Source organism: Macaca mulatta, chromosome 6 (assembly GCF_049350105.2).
Source record: "Macaca mulatta isolate MMU2019108-1 chromosome 6, T2T-MMU8v2.0, whole genome shotgun sequence".
Classification (NCBI taxonomy): Eukaryota; Metazoa; Chordata; class Mammalia; order Primates; family Cercopithecidae; genus Macaca; species Macaca mulatta.
Window position 1 is genome coordinate 142,965,888 of NC_133411.1, and position 17,902 is coordinate 142,983,789.

The following is a 17,902-nucleotide window of genomic DNA, read 5'->3' on the forward strand; positions in this document are numbered from 1 at the left end:
TCCCCAGTTGCTGAGACTACTGGCGCATACTACCTGTACTAATTTTTTTTTTTTTTGGTAGAGACAGGTTCTCCCTGTGTTGCCCAGGCTGGTCACAAACACCTGGGCTCAAGTGATCCTCCTGCCTCAGCTTCTCAAAGTGCTGGGATTACAGGCAAGAGCCACTGTGCCCAGTCCATGAATTTTTTATGTAGACAATCACGTCATCTTGAATATAAAATTGCAATTTTTTTCTTCCACTGTAATTTTGGGCAAGCGATTCTCCTGCCTCAACCTCCCAAAGTGCTGGGATTACAGGTGTGAGCCATCATACCCAGCTGACTGATTATTGTTTTTTTGTTTTTTGTTTGAGAGAAAGAGAGTCTTACTCTGTCACCCAGGCTAGAGTACAGTAGCGTGATCTCAGCTCACTGCAACCTCTGCCTCCTGGTGCAAGTGATTTTCACGTCTCAGCCTCCCGAGTAGCTGGGATTACAGGCATTTGCCACCGCACCTGACTAATTTTTGTATTTTAGTAGAGATGAGGTTTCACCATGTGGCCAGACTAGTCTCGAACTCCTGACCTCAGATGATCTGCCCACCTCGGCCTCCAAAGTGCTGGGATTACAGGTGTGAGCCACCAGGCCTGGCCTGATTATTGTTTTAAGATACTATGTTTTGGGGTGATTTGTTACTCAGCAATAGATAACTGATACAAGGGATATAGAACTAACATAGAACTATTCAGTTTTTCTGTAACTTCTTTTTTTTTTTTTTCTTTTTTGAGACAAGGTCTGGCTTTATCACCCAGGCTAGAGTACAATGGCGTGCTCTCGGCTCACTGTGACCTCTGCTCCCTGGGTTCAAGTGATCCTTCCACCTCAGCCTCCCAAGTAGCTGGGACCACAGGCGTGCAACACCATGCCCAGCTATTTTTTTGTATTTTTAGTAGAGACGGGGTCTTGCCATATTGCCCAGGTTGGTCTTGAACTTGTGAGCTCAAGCAATCTGCCTGCCTCAGCCTCCCAAAGTGCTGGGATTATAGGCATGAGCCACCATGCCTGGCCTTAGTTTCCTTTTTTATTTCCTTTCTTAATACTTTCTTCAGGCTATCCTGTTACTCTTTTTCTAATTCTTAAACTGGATACATCAGCTTATTAATTTTTAGTCTTTTTCTTTCTCTAATATGTTCTTTAAAGGATATAAATTTCTCTCTAATCATTGTTCTAGCTGATTCCAAAAAAATTTTATATGATGTTTTAAGGACCTTCACTTCCAAATGTTTTGTAATTTTCTTTGTGGTTTCTTCTTTTCCCTATGAATTATTTAGACACACATCCAAATATAATGGGGTTATTTTGGCTATCTCCTTGGTTTTAATTTTATTTATTTATTTATTTATTTATTTATTTATTTATTTATTTATTTATTTATTTTTTGAGACAGAGTCTCATTCCACCATCCAGGCTGGAGTTCAGTGGCACATCTCGGCTCACTGCAACCTCTCTGCCTCCTGGGTTCAAGTAATTCACATGCTTCAGCCTCCTGAGTAGCTGGGACTACAGGCGTGCTCCACCACACCCGGCCAATTTTTGTATTTTTCGTAGAGACAGGGTTTTGCCATATTGGCCAGGCTGGTCTCAAACTCCTGGCCTCAAGTTATCCACCTGTCTCAGTCTCTCAAAATGCTGGAATTACAGACATGAGCCACTATGCCCTGCCTCTTCGGTTTTAACTTCTAGTTTTATTTCATTAGGATGAAATAATATAGTCAGTATGATAGCTATTCTTTGATATTTGTTAAAATTGCTTTATGAATTAGTACAGGGGTCATCAAACTTACTTTTTCTGTAAAGGGCCAGATAGTAAATTTTTATTTTTATTTTTATTTTTATTTTTTGAGACAGAGTTTCATTCTTTCACCCAGGCTGGAGTACAGTGGTGCCATCTTGGCTCATTGCAACCTCCGCCTTCTGGTTTCAAGTGATTCTCCTGCCTCAGCCTCCCGAGTAGCTGGGATTACAGGCGCCCGCCATCACACCTGGCTAATTTAGTATTTTTAGTAGAGATGGGGTTTCACCATGTTGGGCAGGCTGGTCTCGAACTGCTGACCTCATGATCCACCTGCCTCAGCCTCCCAAAGTGCTGGGATTATAGTGGTGAGCCACCGTGCCTGACTGATAGTAAATATTTTTATCTATTTATTTTTTTGAGACAGAGTCTCGCTCTGTCGCCCAGGCTGGAGAGTGCTGGCTAATTTTTGAAGTTTTAATAGAGATGGGTTTCACCATATTGGCCAGGCTGGTCTCAAACTCCTGACCTTGTGATCCACCCACTTCAGCCTCCCAAAGTGCTGAGATTACAGGTGTGAGCCACCGCGCCCAGCCAGATCAAATGTTCTTATCTTTATATTCCCTAGCAGGTTAGAAGTTATATATTCTGTTTTTTATACCTTTAGTAGTTGTCTTTACATTTTTAACTTATAGAACTGTCTTAATAAAGGCCAAATATAAAATATTAATGGTACCTCAGAGACAGATCCAGGTTTTATGGGATCTGAAGCTTATTCAATTTGGAAGCTCTCTTTTTTTTTTTTAAAGAAGAAGGAGAGGGAGAGGGAGAGGGAGAAGAAGAGGGAGAAGGAGGAGACAGAAATTACTCTTGCAGCTTATACTTCCCTAGCTTCATGATCAATTCACTTTCTGTTACACTGTCTTTCAAAACAACGAAATGCTTCACTTCGGCTGAGCATGATACCTCAGGCCTGTAATCCCAGCACTTTGGGAGGCCGAGGAAGGTGGATCACTTGAGGTCAGGAGTTCAGGACCAGCCTGGCCAACATGGTGAAACCCTGTCTCTACTAAAAATACAAAAAAAATTTTTTTTTTTTTTTTTGAGACGGAGTCTCGCTCTGTCACCTAGGCTGGAGTGCAGTGGCCGGATCTCGGCTCACTGCAAGCTCCACCTCCTGGGTTCACGCCATTCTCCTGCCTCAGCCTCCCGAGTAACTGGGACTACAGGCGCCCACCACCTCGCCCGGCTAGTTTTTTTTGTATTTTTTAGTAGAGACGGGGTTTCACCGTGTTAGCCAGGATGGTCTCGATCTCCTGACCTCGTGATCCGCCCGTCTCGGCCTCCCAAAGTGCTGGGATTACAGGCTTGAGCCACCGCGCCCGGCCTTAAAAATACAAAAATTAGTCGGTCATGGTGGTGTAAGCCTGTAATACCAGCTACGTGGGAGGCTGAGGCAGGAGAATCACTTGGACCTGAGCAGTGGAAGTTGCAGTAAGCAGAGATCATGCCACTGCACTCTAGCCTGGGTGACAGAGGGATACTCCATCTCAAAAAACAAAAACAAAAACAGAATGCTTCACTTCAATTACTCTACTCCATCTTCTTAATTACTGTTACCTATCACTTTTTTTTTTTTTCTCATTTTAAACCCTCCCAATTAGTTGCTGTCATTATTGTTGTTGTTTTATACACAAGGATTATGAGATTTACCCAACATATTCTTTTTCTCCTTAGTATTGTATCTTCCCTTCCATTCCTATCAGAGTTTTTTTTTTTTTTTTTCCTTTTGAGGAATACTCTTCAGCAATGTTTTCAATGAGGGGACGTATGTGAAAATGTTTCTCAGTGCTTTTTTTTTTTTTTTTTTTGTCTGAAATGTCATTATTTTGCACTCATTCTTGAACAACATATATTTTAGTTTAGAATTTGGGGATAACAATTATTTTCCCCCAGTCCTTTGAAGATATTATTCTGATCTCTTTTGTTGTTAATGAGAAGGCTGTTTACTTATGATTTCTTTGTAGGTAATTTTTCTTTTTTCTGTGGTTTCTTTTAGGATTTTCTCATTGTCTTTGGTGTCAAGAAGTTTCACTACAACGTGGCTAGGTATAAAGTGATTTATATTTTCTCTGTTCGGAAACCACTGTGTGTCTTCAGCCTGAGGAGTCACAGACCCAACAGTTCTGGAAAATTATTAGCTGTCAGCTCTTTGCATATTGCTTCTTCCCCATTCTCTCCATTGTCTTCTGCCGAAATTAATAGTAGAGGTGTTTCTTCTACTTACTCTGTCCTCTGTGCATCTTGCTTTTCTTTTCACATTTCTTTTCAGTCTTTTAAAAACCTCTAGGCCAAATCGGTACACTTACCTAAAGTGAATTTAGAACAGAAAAAGACTTCTCTGGGAGGTGACTCTGTGTGTGTGTGTGTGTGTGTGTGTGTGTGTGTTCACACGCCCATTTTAGTAAAAGCAAATTTTACTTAGTAGCAGCCCTCTCTGGGAGTCCCAGCAAGACTCCCACCCACACAGCCACCCCCAATGTTTTACTGTGCTTTCAGAAGAAAAAAAATGAATGTTAAAGAAATCAGAAGCACAAAATGACTTACAGTAATAATCTGCCAAATTAGAAACAAAATCTTCAAAGGATCACCAGAGTTGACTAGAGATAAGAGAAATTTTTTTAGTGCTCTCTAAACCTTATGGTGCAGGATGGAGGGGCCCATTTCAATGGGCTGTAGCCCAAACCCTCTGAATAAATCCTGGGAGAATGTAGTTCTCAATACTTCTCCACCAGCCATCCGCTAATAATTCAGGACTGTTCTTAACCACAGGAACGTATGAAGGTGGGGCAGGGCAGGAGGAAGGAATGATGACCCCCGCAGAGGTGAGGGGTCTCTCCCATAGCCAACTGATTACCACCTATTAGGAAGGAAGCTGAATGTCTGACAAGTCCAGGAAGCTTCCTCTACCACCCAGGCCTCCTGAGTGGTATCGAAGAAAGGATGAATCATCAGACCCAGAACCTCTGGGAGACCACACTATGGCCTTTGGGGAGTGAGGGGGTCTCACTCCTGCTTCTCAGCGTTTCTCTTTATTTCTCTACCTTTGAGGGTTCAGGTTGGGTTAGGGCTGGTTTGCATGCTGATGGGTGTGTCAAAAGTGTTCGGACCAGAGCAACTCCATCTTGAGTAAAATGAGGCTGAGACCTACTGGGTTGGATTGCCAGATGGTTAAGGCATTCTAAGTCACAGGATGAGACAGGAGGTCGGGACAAGATACAGGTCATAGAGACCTTGCTGATAAAATAGTTTGCAAAAAGAAGCTGGCCAAAACCCACCAAAACCAAGCTTGGTGACAAGAGTGACCTATCTTCATCCTCACTGCTACTCTCCTACCAGCACCCTGACAGTTTACAAATGTCATGGCAACATCAGAAAGTTACCCTATATGGTCTAAAAAGGGGAGGCATGAATAATCCATCCCTTGTTTAGCATGTAATAAAAAAATAACTGTACAAATGGGCAACCAGCAGCCCTCTGCTCTGTCTATGGAGCAGTCGTTCTTTTATTCCTTTACTTTCTTTTTTTTTTTTTGGAGGTGGAGCCTCACTCTGTTGCCCAGGCTGGAGTGCAATGGCGTGATCTTGGCTCTCTGCAACCTTTGCCTCCCAGGTTCAAGCAATTCTCCTGCCTCAACCTCCTGAGTAGCTGGGATTACAGGTGCCTCCTACCATGCTCGGTTAATTTTTTTATTTTTGGTAGAGATGGGGTTTCACCACATTGGCTAGGCTGCTCCTGACCTCAAGTGGTCTGCCCGCCTCAGCCTCCCAAAGTGCTAGGATTAGAGGCTTGAGCCACCACGCCTGGCTGAACTAAGGTTTTATCTAAATAACATTTATTTTTAAATACATGATTATGGCATAGAGTATTAAACATTTCAGAAACGCCTAAGATAATTACAGTCATCCTTTAATCCCAGCACCCAGAGAGAACTACTACTAAGAATGTGTTGTCTTATTTCCCTCCAGTCTTTTTTTCATACAGGCTTATATAGTTATTGGATAACAATGTCAAGAGCATTTTTTTTGTTCATAGTAAATATTCTATGTCATCATTACTCACGATTTGAAGTCTAGGATTTTCTCCAATGCTGTCTGGCCGTGGTAAACTATTAGTTAATTAGTGAATGTAACAGTCTCTACTGCTGAATATTCCCATGGTTTCCCAGTTCTAAGCAATGCTCCAATGTGTCATAGCACACACCTTTTTGCACGTATCTGCGATTATTTTCTAGGCAGCAAGGAGGTGCTGGATCAGAGGTCGGCACAGTTTTAAAGAACTTGTACAAATTTATTGCCAAAATGGCTCTTAGGATTTTCACAGGAAATTGGTCTCCAGCCGCTTCCCAGGGGCGTAAACCCCGCCCAGCAGAGGAACCTAGCGGTGGGGGCTCTGCCGTCCCACCCTGAGTCCCGAGGGCTGACCAGTCTTTCAGAAGTGTTAGGGGTTAACCCAACACCCCTCGACCCCGCGACCCCAGGCGGATTCCCCCGAGGGACTCCTCGGCCCAGCCTTCCTGGGGGATGACTTTACAAAGAGTGCCCAGCGGGTGCCACCCGCCCCTTCCCTTGGACAGCGCTCAGCCACTGCCAAGGTGCGGACGCAGCGGGGGCGGCGCCGCGCGGGAGAGGGCAGCCAGCGCGGCCACTTCAAAGCGCCGCGTGTGGGGCGGCAGGGGACTGGCTGGACTTGGAGGCCCACAAAGGGACTCGCCCCTTCCCCCCAACCCCGGGCCCAGCCGCGCCAGCTGTGCAGGTGGCGACATCCTCCTCGCCCAGCCTCGGGGGAGCGCCCTTCTCCACGCCCCTACCCACCCTGTCATTCCCACCTAGAGACCCTCAGCCTCAGGGCTCTCAGCCTCAGGCACTTTTGTCTGAGGTAAATGCGGATGACCAGCCTCACCCAGACCAAAAGTAACACCTTAAGCTTTTCCACCACGCAGAATTCCCCTTAGCCTTGACTTTCGTTTTTTGGGTAAGGGGTGAGTGTCTTGAAAGAAATGAGAAGTTAAGTTTTGAGTCTGAAAGAATTAAAATTCTCTGCCCCCACCCCCACCCAGTTCCAGTATTAGTGCGGCGTTGGAGGGTGGCCGAGGGTTGAGAGGCCGGGTGATGGATCCTGGACACAGCATGGCCTTGCCCTTAGCCCGTGTGGGCGGACCTGGGGTCTGTGAAATGCTGACATAATGGTCACAGATCCATTCCACCCCTCCTCCTTGGGAAGGGAGAAGCCAGTCTCCCCTCTCTGTACACTCTCCTCTCTGGTGGGCCTGTCCCAGGGTAACCCCTGGATAGGAGGCTGGAGTTTCCCCCCAGGGCTCCTTTGGCATCTGAGGTTGTGTGGAAGTTGATTCTGGTAGTGGAACCCAGTCCCCTACAGCAGCAGCCATGCAAAGGGGTTCTCAAGCAGCTGAGCAGCTCACCCTAGGGTCTGGCCCACCGATTCCAGGGAATGTAAAGGCTAGTTCATCTTGCAGACACCTTCTAAGAACTTCATCTCATCATGTATTCAACAGGAGCTGTCAGGCACCTACTATATATTAGGTGTTGGTCTTACAACCATGAACAACAGCCAGTCAAGACAGACAAGACTTTATATATTACCCAACCAGAGAGAGAGGGTAACCCAAACATTACTGCCCAGGATTATAACTGGAGCCAGACTCTGTGCCACTGAAGGGGCAGGACCTGCTGCAGCTCTCAGGAGCTCCAAAGGAGCTCCCATCCATCTCACAGGATTTGTGGTCACTTTGTGGTAGGTAACAGAGCCTCCTTCCCACCTCCCTTCGCTACCTGCATCAAACAGAGGAGCCTGCAGTTGACAGGAATCCTCTTTCTCATGATCAAGATGGCTGATGTTCATGGACAGCACACTGTGGGGAAAGGACCAGGAGTTCTGTGAACTGCAGGGTGACAGCTCTGCTCTGGGCAGAAACACCGGACAAATGCCCATTGGGTCTGACCCTCAGCCTGCAACTGGACCATCCTCAGGTGCAGAAGTGTCCAAGCCACCAAGTAAGCCCAGGAAGGGCAGTAAGTCTTTCTGATGGTCTTTAGTTCCAAGGGTCCAAGCTCCAGTTTCCTCCCATCTCTGTCCCAGTGATGGTCTCCTCCAACCCCATTGTGACCTCCTCCAGTCCAGCTGAGAACAAAGAGAACATCAAGATCTTGAAACCTCAAGACCTTTAGAAGACCTTCTCTGGGGATGTGGTCTCCTATTGTTTCTGTTATGAAAACCCCAGAGCACTTCCCAATCATGTTGTGTAAACAGCTCGCCGCCAATCTCAGAACCCTTCATTTGGCTCCAAAGGGAAGAACGGGGAGAGTCGCTCACTGCACAGGGGTGAGCGGTTGTGTGCCTAGAAAAGGATGGTCCTGAGGCTATGTCAAGAGTCAAGAGGTCCTAGGCTTTTAGGCCTAGCTGGAACATCTGACCTGACAGCCCTGCTAACCAGACCTCTGGACCCATCACCAGTGCCCTGAAGGCCTTGCCTCCCAAAGGGATGCCAGCTAGGGTGCCTACCTCTTAGTAGAGGGAGGGGCACAAGATTAATTTTCCTTGAATATTGCCTTCCTAGGATGATGCGACTCTTCAAACAAGTAGAGGCTGAGCAGCTAACACCCTGAGGCAGCGATTCCCAAAGTCAGGTCCTTAAACCAGGGGCATCACATGGGAACTTGCTAGAAATGCAGATTCTCAGGCCTCATCCCAGTCCTCCTGAATTAGAAATTCCAGGGGTCTGGCCCACCAATATGTAGCTTAAAAAGCTCTCCAGGTAGTCTCCATACCCAACAAAGTTTGAGCATCACTGCTGTGGGTTGAGGAAGACATATTATTTCACCTTTTACTTGAATACCTCCTCTGATGCACACCTCATCACCAAACAAAACAGCTATCCTTGCGTTGAGCTAGGCTGAGTTACATACAAGGATGTTTGCTACAGTGTTGCTTGTGATGGTGACAATCTGGAAACAATGTGAATGTTAATCAGAGAGAGAATGGTAAATAACCCATGGAATACACTCTGGAGAATACCAAGCAGTCATTTAAAAAGAAGGAAGTAGGTTTACATACACTGATGTGCAAAGATCTCCAACATGTACCAGTAGCTGAAAAAGGAAGCTGCTGAATAATACGTATAACTCAGACTTGTGTGTGTGTATGTGTATCCCAAACAAAATTATTTTTGTATCTACATACTTGTCCGTGAAAATGCATTTTAAAAAAACTGGAAGAAGACACATCCAACAGATAACCCTAAGTGGGGGACAGAGATGGAAGAACTCTAACTTTAATCACGCTATTTTTTCCCCATTATTTGTATTTATATGTCATCGAAAGTCAACATAAAAATTAATAAAAGCTGACTAGGCACGGTGGTGCATGCCTGTAATCCCAGCACTTTGGAAGGCCGAGGTGGGTGGATTACGAGGTCAGGAGATCGAGACCAGCCTGGCTAACATGGTGAAACCCCATCTCTCCTAAAAATGCAAAAATTAGCTGGACGTGGTGGCAGGTGCCTGTAGTCCCAGCTACTCAAGAGGCTGAGGCAGGAGAATGGCATGAACCCAGGAGGCAGAGCTTGCAATGAGCCGAGATCCCGCCACTGCACTGGGTCACAGAGCCAGACTGTCTCACAAAGAAAAAAAAAAAAGAATGAATAAAAGCTTTGAAATTACATCTACTTTGAAAAAGGACATTAAACTTGGGAGCAAGCATGCTAGCATGGGGGTGTTCTGTAACCTCATGTCAGACACAGAGCCTGGGTGGAGCTGGGCCCCAGGGATCTGACCCTGACTCACCAATGCGAGATCACCCTGAGAAGAGGGAAGAGGGCTCACAGTGCAAGTCCAGAGCAGAGGTTTTGTTGCCAGATAGCAGCCTTACCAGTCAGGCCTGGTCAACCAACCTATGAGGTACCTGTGGCAGCCTCACCCTTCCCGGGCCTCTTCTCCTCCAGGTTTAGCCCACCCAGCCCCAGTCACTTGGTGGTGGGAGGACCATTGGCTTCCCTTTCCCAATGGCGCTTAGAGTTTTAAAAAGAAACCTGAAGAACAATGCTTACCCTGCCCAATAAGGAATCATGGACTGATGCAGGGAACTCCAAACAGTTGAAGGGAGATTTGGTAATGATGGTCCTCACATGTGCCATGAAGACATCCACCATCAAAGGCTCCTTTCCCAGGAAAACCTAGACAGAGCAAATGGCACAGTCAAATGCCACAGTGACTGCTCCAGACCCCAGACCTGGGTCCTAGCCCTCCTCTCTGCTCATAACTTTGCTCAGTGGTGCAGCTCCTCCAGCCATTTGGCCTCTCAGCCGGCCACAGAGCTTTTTCATACACTATGTACACAGTCTGGATACACTATTCACACTACGATTTGCACACAATTCACATGCTATTCATACTACCATTCATAATTCTCTTCACACTACCATCACTGCTACTATTCACAGTACTGGCCACACACTAGTTACACTCCTATGCACATGCTATTTATATACCATTTGCACACAGTTCACACCACCATTCACACTTCTATTTGCACTGTTTGCACACTTTTCAGGCTATTACTGTTCACACATGATTCACACTGCTATCTGCATACTACTCACACTGCAATTAACAGTGCTATCCACACTGCCTTTCCCACTACTTTCACACTGCTATTTACAATACTATCCACACACTACTCACACTCCTGTTTGCACACTACTCACACTACTATTCAGACTACTATTCACACACTATTTACACTGCTATTCACTGTGTTTTTTTTGTTTTTTTTGTTTGTTTGTTTGTTTTTGAGACGGAGTCTCACTCTGTTGCCCAGGCTGGAGTGCAGTGGCCGGATCTCAGCTCACTGCAAGCTCCGCCTCCCGGGTTCACGCCATTCTCCGGCCTCAGCCTCCCGAGTAGCTGGGACTACAGGCGCCCGCCACCTCGCCCGGCTATTTTTTGTATTTCTTAGTAGAGACGGGGTTTCACCGTGTTAGCCAGGATGGTCTCGATCTCCTGACCTCGTGATCCGCCCATCTCGGCCTCCCAAAGTGCTGGGATTACAGGCTTGAGCCACCGCACCCGGCCTTCACTGTTTTTTGTTTTTTGTTTTTTTTTTTTGAGGTGGAGTCTTGCACTGTTGCCCAGGCTGGAGTGCAGTGGTACGATCTTGGCTCACTGCAAGCTCCGCCTCCTGGGTTCACGCCATTCTCTTGTCTCAGCCTCCCAAGTAGCTGGGACTACAGATGCCTGCCACCACACCTGGCTAATTTTTTGTATTTGTAGTAGAGACGGGTTTTCACTGTGTTAGCTAGGATGGTCTCAATCTCCTGACCTTGTGATCCACCTGCCTTGGCCTCCCAAAGTGCTGGGATTACAGGCATGAGCCACTGCGCCCGGCCTTTGCATTGTTATTTACACTACATTCACAATGCTTTCATACTGTTATTCACGCTGCTATTCACACTACTATTCATACACTACTCACTACTATTCACACACTATACATGCTACTGTTTCCATACTATTCACAATACTCTTCACAACACTACTCATGCACTACTGAGCTTGCAACCCTCTCAACCCCTCTCATGGTTTTATTGGGTTTTTTGTTTTGTTTTGTTTTTTGCTTTTGAGATGGAGTCTCCCTCTGTCACCCAGGATGGAGTGCAATGGCATGATCTTGCTCACTGCAACCTTTGCCTCCTAGGTTCAAGTAATTCTCCTGCCTCAGCCTCCCAAGTAGCTGGGATTATAGGCACATGCCACCTTGTCTGGCTAATTTTGTATTTTTAGTAGAGACAAGATTTTACCATGTTGGTCAGGCTGGTCTCGAACTCCTGACCTCAGGTGATCCACCCGCCTCAGCCTCCCAAAGTGCTGGGATTACAGGCATGAGCCACCGCAACCAGCCCTCTCTTACCTTGATAACTCCTATGCACCCTTCAGATCTCTGCTGAATCCTCACATTTTGTGGAAGCCTTCCCGAGTCCCCCAGACTCACAGGTCACTTTCTGCAAGGTCAGCCTTCACTGTTACCTCAGACATTTCCTTTGTTGCCATATGTGTTTTGGTGTGTCTAAAGTTTGTGCATGTCTGTCTCCCCATCTCCCCTCCCAGACCCTGAGTCCCGTACTGGCAAGGCTGAGTCTGCTTAGCTCACTGCTCTCACCCCAGCACCCAGCATAGCCCGGTACCCAGTGGATTCAGGTCCCAGGAAGATCTATGGTGTGTGTGAGGGACTCCATACCCAGGGAGGCTCATCCTTGGCTGAGAGTTCTTATACCACACAGCCTTCAAAGGGCTCAAGACACGGCCCTCCTCCCAGTGGCTGTGTGCATCTGGTTGTAAGGCAGGAGGCTGGATCAGATAGAATATCATCCCATCCAAAGACTCCAGAGGCCTTAGGTACAGGAGGCTGAAGAGGCAGGAGAGACAGCCACCTGGCTCTCTGGGAGCGGATCAGGTTATTTTAAACATGTACAGTTTGCCTGCTCTTTACCTGACATGGGCCTCTGCGGGTACCTAACAGGAGATCCGGAGGCAGGTCTAATTTAATGACCAGATAATAATTATTACTAATTAGCACTACTCTGGTAAATAAGCACTTTAAGTATTTGTTCTTTTAAGAAGGCCAAGCACGGTAGCTCACACCTGTAATCTCAGCACTTTGGGAGGCCGAGGCTGCCAGATCACTTGAGGCCAGGAGTTCAAGACCAGTCTGGCCAACAGGACGAAACCCCGTCTCTATTAAAAATACAAAAATTAGCCAGGCGTGACGGCGTGCACCTATAATCCCAGTTACTCGAGAGGCTGAGGCACAGGAATTGCTTGAACCCAGGAGGTGGAGGCTGCAGTGAGCCAAGATTGCAGTGAGCCGAGATTGCACCGCTGCACTCCAGTCTGGGTAACAGAGCAAGACTCTGTCTCAAAAAAAAAAAAAAAAAAAAAAAAAAAAAAGCGGGGGGAGGGGAATTAAACATTCACCTTTAAACCTCTTTACTCTCCCAATTGCCTACTAAAGCCTTTCTTCCCTGGCACAGGAAAAAAAAACTTCAGCTCAGCCTGGTCTGAAAATCATTCAACAAACTCTTACTAAGGACCTACCATATGCCAGATGCAGCCTCTGCCCTCATGGAGCCTACTCCTCAGGAGAAAGGGATCTATGAATGGGTCTCATATGCCTGGGACCTGACCTTCCCAAACTGTGACTTGCACAGTTCCCATCATGCTGGGATGCCCCATAAACCATCATCATCAGAACTATCGTGTGTCCAGCTCTGTTTCAGAGCTTCGTGCATACTCGCTCATTTAATCATCATCATAACCCTATGAGACAGGTACTTTCCATTGTACAGAATGAGAAAACTGAGGCACAGAGAAGAGCTGGGCCTCCCTTTTGCCCTGCAAGCACCTACCCAGCCTGGGGTGGGGAGGGCGTTGCTCTAGGAGTAATATGTTCTTCACAGCTCCACAAAAATGGAATGTGGTTGCGTGAGTGTTCCAGCCTTGGCCACAGGTCAGCTCTCCTACTAAAGCTAGAGAAGCATATGAAAGGTATTCCATATTCAGAGAAATTCCCCGAGAAAAGACCCTTCCCTTGGCCCTGCCCACTAATTATCAATGCCACGGGACTTTTTCCTTATTACAGCAAGACACATCAGGGAGCCTAGGACGCAGGGGAGAGGTGGAGTCTGTCACATGCTCCGAGCTGCTTCCAGGCCCAGTCTGATCCCTTGAGGTTATGAAAGGCACAGAGAGGTGGCCATCCAACACACACTGCCCAACATCTGCTGTATGCCAGACCCTCCTTGACTGAGCAGGGCCGGGCTGGGCTGGCCTGCAGACACAGAGCCAAATTGGACCCCTGCCCTCAGAGAGGCTAGAGATGCCCGTGGGAGATGCATGCAAAACTGAGCGGCACACACAGACAGAGGAGGGAGACCCACTCCAGCTGTGGTCAGGAAAAGTGAACTGGGTGGGGCAGGACAGGGGAGAGGCGAGGGATTCAGTTGAAAGGTGAGAGTTGGTACACTGTGAGGTCCAGGGGCAGGCAGCAGCTGGGAGCAGGTGCCTATTCAGAGCACTGCACAAAGCCCAGGAGGACAGGAAGACTTGGGGCTTGTTTAGGGACCCCCTACCGCAAGGCACCTGGGTGTTCACAGAAAGAGCAAAGAGAGCACACTGGGGAGCAAGGATGAGTTCTGACACATGGAAGGCCACCCTGGGGCCAGCAGGGCCTTTACATTTGCCACATAGCAGGTGTGTAAGATAGTAAGAAGGTCCATTTGTGATGTCATCCCTCAAGCATCTATTTTTTTTTTTTTTTCTGAGACGGAGTTTTGCTTTTGTCACCCAGGCTGGAGTGCGATGGCACAATCTCGGCTCACTGCCTCCCGGGTTCAAGCAATTCTCCTGCCTCAGCCTCCCGAGTAGCTGGGATTACAGGTGCCCACCACCACACTCAGTTAGTTTTTGTATTTTTAGTAGAGATAGGGTTTCACCATGTTGGCCAGGCTGCTCTTAAACTCCTGACCTCAGGTGAATCGCCCACCTCGGCCTCCCAAAGTGCTGGGATTACAGGCATGAGCCACTGCACCCGGTCTATTTTTTTTTTTAACCTTTTTTTTCTCTTCTTCTTTTTTTGAGACAGGGTTTCAGTCTGTGACCCAGGCTGGAGTGCAGTGGTGCCATCTCGGCTCACTGCAGCCTCTGCCTCCCAGGCTCAATTGATTCTCCTGCCTCAGCCTCCAGAGTAGCCAGGATTACAGATACATGCCACCATGCCCCGGTAATTTTGTTAATCTTTTTGTAGAGACAAGGTCTCACTATGTGTGCCCAGGCTGATCTCCAACTCCTGTGCTCAAGGGATCCTCCCGCCTCAGCCTACCAAAGTGCTGCGATTACAGGTATGAGCCACCATGCCTGGCCCCTTCAAGCATCCAGGAGAGATGCTCTGGCCACTGTGTGGCCCATACATGGAATGGGACCAGGCGACACAGTGAGGAGAGAGTGGCATCACCATCTGAGGGGGACCAGGGGTCTGGACTGAAACCATCACAGAGAGCAGGGGGAGGAGGGAAGGATTTGGGAAACATTGAGGGAGAAGGACAGATGGACTTAGTCTCCACTCGGGGTGGAGAATGAGGGAGCAAAATAGCCCGGGAGGTGCCTTCAGGGTGTCCGGCTCAAGGGAGCAGGTGGAGGTGGTATGTGCTGAGCCAGGAATCTGGGAGAAGTGGTATTTGTTTTGGGACATGTTGCATTTCAATCTAAATCAGTTGGAGCCCTACTATGCGCCCAGCCAGATCCCCCCCTTTGTTTGCAAAGCCTTAGATTGCTAGATCATTTCCAAGACTTGGTAGCACAAAGCCCCCAGGCCTTCCCAGGTGAGTTGCTTTTGGCAGAGGCATCTGCTGGTGGGGCCTCAAGGGCCACTGATACCCTAACTTTCACCCCAAGAAACCCACTCTATGAGGGAGCTCAGCGGCCAGAACAGAATACAGGCTGTTGTTGACATAAGAGGAAAAACCGGGCTTCCTGTTTGAACTTATGCAGGTACTGGAAGCTCTGAGTAATGCTGAATCTTGGCCTGCCCCAAAGGCGGCCTGCGGTGGGGGCTTCTCACAGTTGCTGTCAAGAGTGGCTTTCAAGCATTTGCTTACAGGGGATGTGAGGCCTGGCCAGTGAGTGCTGCATAGAGGAACGCTGCATCCATGTAGAGAGGCCACAAGATGTGTAACATCAAAGCTAGCCGAGCATCAGCCTGTCTCAGGCCACTCATTGTGGTCAATTGTCCTTGATAAGAACCCATCATCAGACACCAAGGATTTCTCACACGGCCGATGGCCACTTTCACAGTCTCCAGTGGCCTTTACTCCCACAAAACAGACTATTTCTAGGCCCCTGGACACTGGGATTGTCTCCTTTTGCCCAGCCTGGGGTCAAGCCAGTGAGAGGTGCCACGGGGCCCAGGACTCATCTGGGCCAGAAAAGCTGGCATGAACTCCCTGTGGGACCTGGGGCAGAGCCCTTGGTCTCTCCCAGCGCCAGACCCCTGTCTGTAATGGGACCTTGTAGTGGAACAAAAACTGCAAGACTCCACAGAGGTACAGTACCACGGGCAGGCTGAGCCGCGGCGGTGCGGTACCACGGGCAGGCTGAGTGTTGGGGCACTAACAACATGAGTTGACATTTGTGGTGCTCTTACCACCCACCAGACTGGGCTGGTGCTGGATCTCATTTAAGTCCCACAACAATATTCCTGGATATGGTTCTATTCTAAAACAAACATTTGTTCATATTTTTCAACTTTGTTGAGGTATAATTGAAGTCTACTGAGCTATACATATTTAAAGTGTATACTGATAAGAGGTTTTTTCTCTAGATATTAATTTTAATTATTTTAAAACTACATAAATTTTTAATTTTATTTATTTATTTATTTATTTTGAGACAGAGTCTCACTGTTGCCCAGTGCAATGGCGTGATCTTGGCTCACTGCAACCTCCGCTTCCCAGGCTCAAGCGATCTTCCCACCTCAGCCTCCCAAGCAGCTTGGATTACAGTGTGCACCACTATGCCTAGCTACCTTTTTTTTTTTTTTTTTTTTTGAGACAGAGTTTTGCTCTTGTTGCCGGGCTGGAGTGCAATGGTGCGATCTCAGCTCACTGCAACCTCTGCCTCCCAGGTTCAAATGATTCCCCTGCCTCAGCCTCCTGAGTAGCCGGGATTACAGGCATGCACCACCACACCCGGCTACTTTTTTGTGTTTTTAGTAGAGACGGGGTTTCACCATGTCAGCCAGGCTGGTCTCGAACTCTCGACCAGGTGATCCCCCTGCCTCAGCCTCCCAAAGTGCTGGGATTACAGGCGTGAGCCACCACACCTGGCCCTAGATAACTTTTTGTATTTTTGGTAGAGACAGAGTTTCACCATGTTGCCCAGGCTGGTCTCAAACTCCTGATCTCAGGCAATCTACCCACCTCAGCTTCCCAAAGTAATGGGATTACAAGTGTGAACCACCCTGTCCAGCCAAAACAACACAATTTAGTACCAAATGTTTAACAAGCACCTATTTTAATTGCTAAAATCTGTGAAATAAGTATTATTTGTATTTGACCTGCTATACAAAACCCCTCAATTTTTCTTTTGACAAAAGGTAGTAGAAATCCCAAATAAATAAGAGACTACTCATTAAAGGTCATGTTTACTAATCTAGCACCGTAATTCCAGTCTTAGAACCTCCCACTCAGCTGGAAGAAGGAGATAGCAAGAGGTGAGATATCAGAAACATAATGATAGTTCTCAACTTGGGGCCTCATTTTGCTTCCTCTAAGGCAAAAAACACAGGGTCTAGCAAGGAAGAAAATCACTGAGGCTGGAGATAAAAACAAAAGACTTTGGTTGAGATGGTAAAGGAGGCCCTCAAGAGTGGTGGAATCAGTGTATCCAGAAGGCAGTGCTAGAGTCAGCCTCATCGACTAGGGGGTTTCTTTCTTCCTGGCTTCAAGTCCTTTTTTTTTTAGCCAGGTTTGGTACATCATAGTTCTGAGCCAGATACATTCCAACCACGTTGGCCAAAGTGAATCCAAGTAGGAACTGGAGCATGATTGTTAGCAGGGAGGTTAGGGAGGGCATGAAGGGTGGCTGCAGCTCTGCAGGCTGGTCTGAGCCTCCATTCGGTAAGTTTGAACATGTTTACACCCGTGCAGCTATTACTACAATCGATACGACAGACATCTCCAGCACTCCCAACAGTTTTCTTGTGTTTCTTTGTAATCCATTCCTCCTTCCTTCTACCCCAATCCTCAGCAACCACTGATCTGCTTTCTGTCAATAGAGATTCCTTTACATTTTGTAGAGTCTTATATAAATCAAATTATATAGTATGAACTCTCTTTTGTCTGGATTTTTTTCACTCAACATAATTATTGTGAGATTTATCCATGTTGTTGCACATACCAATAGTGAATTCCTTTTGATCGCTGAATACTACTCCATTGCATGGATATACCACCATATCTTTATCCATTCACTTATTGGTAGACCTTATGGCTGTTTCTAGCTTT

At 47.1% G+C, this 17,902-nt stretch overlaps 1 protein-coding gene and 1 long non-coding RNA gene across 2 annotated transcripts; both read right to left on the reverse strand.

Annotated features, from left to right (window-relative positions):
• Positions 1–7,407: 7,407 nt before the first annotated feature.
• LOC144341540 (uncharacterized) lies at positions 7,408–10,024 on the reverse strand. The gene is made up of 2 exons (XR_013418534.1): positions 9,896–10,024; positions 7,408–7,971 (listed from the first exon to the last, which is right to left on the reverse strand). It is a non-coding gene; the product is annotated as an uncharacterized LOC144341540 (long non-coding RNA).
• Positions 10,025–17,176: 7,152 nt separating this feature from the next.
• LOC144341537 (short transmembrane mitochondrial protein 1) lies at positions 17,177–17,623 on the reverse strand. The gene is given in 2 exon segments (XM_078005192.1): positions 17,177–17,354; positions 17,357–17,623. Coding segments are annotated over 2 exon segments (162 nt in total). The 5' UTR covers positions 17,472–17,623; the 3' UTR covers positions 17,177–17,307.
• Positions 17,624–17,902: the final 279 nt, after the last annotated feature.